General features: G+C 42.0%; 1 protein-coding gene across 1 annotated transcript in view; it reads left to right on the forward strand.

The window, feature by feature from the left end:
* Window positions 1–1,000: 1,000 nt before the first annotated feature.
* Window positions 1,001–5,203, forward strand: part of LOC102884055 (DLA class II histocompatibility antigen, DR-1 beta chain-like) — a 9,611-nt gene continuing 5,408 nt past the window's right edge. Inside the window, exons 1-2 of the mRNA XM_015585863.1 lie at window positions 1,001–1,176; window positions 4,902–5,171. Of these exons, the coding sequence (XP_015441349.1) occupies window positions 1,077–1,176; window positions 4,902–5,171 (370 nt within the window). The 5' untranslated portion in view covers window positions 1,001–1,076. The remainder of the gene's footprint in view (window positions 1,177–4,901; window positions 5,172–5,203) is intronic.

Raw genomic sequence — 5,203 nt, forward strand, 5'->3', positions numbered from 1 at the left:
TAAGTGGACATGCCCCACCACAAAAATGAGAAAATCATAATAGGGACCAGGAGTAAGGAATTGAACATTTTTTCACATGAAATATTAATTATTCTAAAGCAGAGCTGTTGTCCATACAAATTTATCCATCTCTCAGTCTTTGCATACTCTGCATCTCTGCATACTTTGATTTGGACAGTTGGCTTTATCACATTGTAAGTGTTAGTGCAATACAAAACCCTCCGTTCCACGTAGATCACCTCCTCTAAGCCCTTTTCTCCATGTGTATTCTGGCGGTACCACTAAACTTGGTGACAGCATCAGGAGACAAACCTGAAAAACCTTTCACTCAGGTTAATTTATTGACCACCTTTCAATTATTTCCTTTATAAGAGACATTCCCTCCCTGTAAGGAAGTACAGACTATACTCTCCAATCAACAGCTATAAATCTGTTAAATCATCAGTCGGCAAGGGAGACTGCTCCTTGAGATGCTCACAGAATCACAACATATTCCACTATTGAAATACCCAAAAGGTCACAGTGCCCTCATTTCAACTGTAAGAGGTTAAATCATTTCACCAAATATACAACACTAAGTTATGGTGCACTTAGGACAGATTGAAGGTCTCCTAGCTTGCAATCATCTTCCCTCCACCCCCCTCAGCTCCTAACACACTCCCTCACACATTTGTCAAAACAGTTCTGTCTTCAAGTAAGAGAAATTAATGCTCCTAATGAACTCAAACTCATGTGCACATCACTGACCAGCACAGAGCTGGCTCACAATAGGGGCCGAAAAAATGCTTCAGATACAAGTGGATCAAACCTTTAAAGCACTGAATTAAAACAATCTTTTTAATGCAAGAAATTCTAAGTTTCAGAAGAGGTCTTTCATACTGAATCTTTAACCAGTAACTAATGATGCTAGTAATTTCTGATGCTGATTGGTTCTCCAACACTGAGATTACCCAATCCAGGAACAAAGAAATGAGTTCCTTGGTTCCTATTACTTGGGATGTGGGTGGAGGAGAGTCCTAGTCCTCACTAAGTGAGACTTACCTGCTCCCTGAATCCTGTCCTCTCTGCTTTCCAGCATGGTGTGTCTGTTGTTCCCCGGAGGCTCCTGGATGGCAGCTCTGACAGTGATACTGATGGTGCTGAGCCCTCCATTGGCTTGGGCCAGGGACACCTCACGTAAGTACACACATTATGGGTTAGCTATTGTGGGGGTGAGGGAGAAGGAAGGGAATTAGCTTTGTCACTATGTCTAGGCCATGTCCCTTTGTAAAGTATGACATTTTCTTCAATGACCACCTATCTTTATCATTTGGATCCTCATTTCTTTCCAGAACAAAAGGAGCCTGGCTGTTTGCCCTCTGTGAGAGCTGCACAAGGGACTCCAGATATAGGCCATTTCTTCTCAACTCTCTTCCAGTAAAACCTCTCCAGCCTTGCATCCCATTCACTCAGGAGCTGGGGAAAATTTTTAAATTATAATGTGAAAATAATTCCCCATCCAGCAGTTCCATTTATTATGTTGAGTTGTGCCAAGAAAAGGGAAAGTTTCTCTGAAATTTTATGGGGAGTCAAAAAAGAATTAGAAGGGTCTCTTCTAGAAGATCCTGTGTTATGGCCTCAACAGGATCTGTGATGTTGGTGCTACTCCCTAATATGTGAGGATATATCAAGTGGCCTCCCTCATTATCTCTTTTCCTTGCTCCTTGAACTCCAGTGTTTATAAGGCCTGTATCCTGTGCTGGAGGTTCTCTGACAGAATTTTATGTGAAGCTACTGGAGGGTTACAAGGAGAGTCAATTTACATTTATTTGAAAAAAAAAATCATTCTAGCTGCCACGTGGAGCTTGGATGGTAGGGGTTCACAAGTGGAGTCAAGGAGACCATTTAGGAGCACAGAAGATTTCTCCAGGGAAGACATGCTTTTGGCTTCATTTAGTGATGAGGACAGTGGTAAAAACAGATTTGAGATAGATATTTGTATGACTTGATAATGAATTAAAGGGAGGAAAGTTCGAAAAATCAGGCTTATCTAAGGATTTTGTCTTGAATAATTTGAATAAATTTGGCAGTGCTGTTTATTGAGATAGAGAAGACTGTGGAAGAAAATAATTTAAAGTGGGAAGTTAGGAATAAATATTTTGTTTAAGTTTGAAATGATTTTTTTGACATTTATGCGGAGCTGTCAATAGGACAATTGAATATGTGAGACTGGAGTTCAGGGGCTGGCCAGGGCTGGAAGTATATATGTTGGTGTTATTGACACATGTACTATGTTAAATTGCAAGAAAATGGAGGTGGTTACATAATGAGAGACAGGGAGACAGAGACAGAGATGGAGAGTATGTATGTAGCAGACGAGAAGGAGGCCAAGAGTCAGCAAAGGGGACGGAGAAAGGGTGACAGCGATGTTGAGGAAACCCTGGAAAATGTGATGCATGAAAGTAAGGGAAAGTAGATTTTTCTAAGAGGAGGGCGAGGCCAGCTGTGATAAGAACCTCTAAGAGGTGGGTGAACTAAGAACATGACAGAGAAGTGAGCACTGGGTTTGGTGGACTTGGCATTTGCTGTCAGTGGAGTATAAATAATGGAAACCAGGTTGGACCGTTTGAAGAGAGATGGGAGCTGAAGAAGTAAAGGATGGACTACAGATAACTCTTTTGAGTAGCTGACCTCAGGAAAGACTGTGCTCTGAGATCAGGGAGTCAGCTGGATCTGAAGTATAAGAATAAAAGAGCCTGAGAAGCTGGGAGGACTAGAAAACCAGAGATGTTCAGTCATCAGCAAGGAAGCATTAGTTGCCTTGAATGCTGTGGTAACTGGTTATACAAAAAGCCATTAATTATACAGCAATATTAATTGGTGGCCTAGACTATACTTGTTATTACCCTAGATGATGTAGTGATCTGCCCTCCATCCGCATGAAGCACCATAACATTTTGCACTTACTACGTACCAGGCCTATAAATTTCAGTATGCAGTTCTCATAACTATCCTATCTTGTCTGTAGCAATTAAAAACATACACATTTATGGAATCTAAAATTCAAAGAATTTAAATAATTTACCCAGTGTCACAGAGTTAGTGCTAGAACCCAGATTATATAGTCTAAATTCAGAATCTAGAAAGTTCCTCTCTTCTATGTTAGCACACTTCTTTTGTATTAGGTTCATGTATATTCTATTATTATACATAAACCAATGTGTCTGCCTTTATGTGTTCAAATTGGTAATTCGTAATAAAATTAGTTGAAGACAGTTGCAAAATGATGATGAAGATATTATTTGCCTTAGGAAGTTAAGGAATAGAAAGATCTTGTGAGCTTACATTCATACAGGGGATAAAAATTAAAATAGCAATGTATTTATTGAGTACTTATTATGTGATTAGCACTAGGAAGAATCACTATTTAATTTCACACCTCACAATATCCTGTGAGGAATATATTATCATTAAATTTACTTTAGTGATAAAGGAAAAAGACTCATGGGTCTTAAAAACTGACCCATTGGAAGAGCTCATGTTCAAATTTAGGGTTTCTAATTCTAGAACTTGGACTCTACTCACCATTAGTGAATAGTGTCTTGATTTGGTCTGAATTATTGATGAAAATTCTGACATTCATATATACCATTGTGGGTCTTAGTGTTGGAGGCAGTGAGATGCAAAGGCTGCTAGTTCCAATAATTAGAAGAAATTTTTATTCATTTTGCATTTATTATTTGAAAAGTTTCATGCAGCTTCACAGCTTTACACTATGTGCAGGCTACGAACATATATTGAAGAACACAAAGAAGTATCAAATACACTCTTCCTGAGATTTATTAGCAAGTTGGCCTAGGGTTCCCAAATAAAATTCGGGATGCCCAATTAAATCTGAATTTCAGTGAAACAACAATAATTTATCTGAAATCTAAAATTAACTGGGCATCCTGTATTTTAATTTGCTATATCTAGCAACCGCAAGTTGGGCACATGAACATGGACTAACAGTGCTAACCATACAAGCTAACATACAAAAAATACACACAGAAACACGTAAAAATGAACATTTTTATTTTTCAACTTTCTCATGTGTCGAGAAGGTACTAGAGAATTTGCGAATAGTAAAATAGCTCTGGTATGATCAGAGTCCACTGCTCTCTGTCATCATTTCTAAGCAAAGGTCTCTAAGCAAAGTCTGGGACCTGATCATTTTTCATAAACTGTCTATATGAAAATGTTATCTTCTTTTAGTTTCTCCCCTTCTGAGAGGACTTGACTACAGAAGTGAGAGTTCTACATCTGGCCAAGGCTGGTTATTGTAATAATTGACATTACTGGGATTAGGAGACAAAGTTAGAAATGAACACAGAGCTGGGTCACAATAGGGGCCCAATAAAATGTTTCTGATACGAGCGGATCAAACCTTTAAAGCACCAAATTAAAACAACTTTTTAAGGCAAGAGATTCTAAATTTCAGAGGAGGTCCTTCATACTGACTCTCTCACCAGTAAGTAGGATGCCAGTCACTTCTGATGCTGATTGGTTCTCCAACACCTCGGTGCCTATCACTTGGGATGTGGGTGGAGGTGAGCTTTAGTCCTCACTGAGAGAGACTGGCTGTGGGACGAGAGGCGTGAGCCCTGAGTGTCTTTCGGGTGAAGGCGTCCAGGAGGAGGTGGGGACGGGGCAAACCCTCCTCCGGCTCCCGCTTGGGGGTCTGCAGCCAGCACGGAAGCCGAGCGGATCCCAGAGCTGGGGATCAAAGGGGTCTCCCTTCGCCGCCGCAGGCGGGTGAAAGATGAACCGTCGGTGCTGCTAGTTGGAGGTGCCGGTGTCTGTCCCCTCCGCAATGGGCGGCGTCGCCGTCAGTCTGTTCCCAAGAGCCCGCCCGGGTGACCGCAGCGATCCTGTTCCCACAGCACATTTCTTGTATCTGTGGAAGTCCGATTGTCAGTTCTTCAACGGGACGGAGCGGGTGTGGTTCCTGGAAAGACATTTCTATAACCGGGAGGAGTTCGTGCGCTTCGACAGCGACGTGGGGTTGTACCGCGCGGTGACCGAGGTCGGGCGGTCTTGGGCCGAGTACTGGAACTCGCAGGCGGACATCTTGGAGCGGAAGCGGGCCCTGGTGGACACGTACTGCAGACACAACTACGGGGTTGTTGAGAGCTTCACGGTGCAGCGGCGAGGTGAGCGCGGCGGCGGCGGGGAGCGTGTGTGT

The sequence above is a fragment of the Pteropus alecto genome, unplaced genomic scaffold (assembly GCF_000325575.1).
Source record: "Pteropus alecto unplaced genomic scaffold, ASM32557v1 scaffold202, whole genome shotgun sequence".
NCBI classification, from domain to species: Eukaryota; Metazoa; Chordata; class Mammalia; order Chiroptera; family Pteropodidae; genus Pteropus; species Pteropus alecto.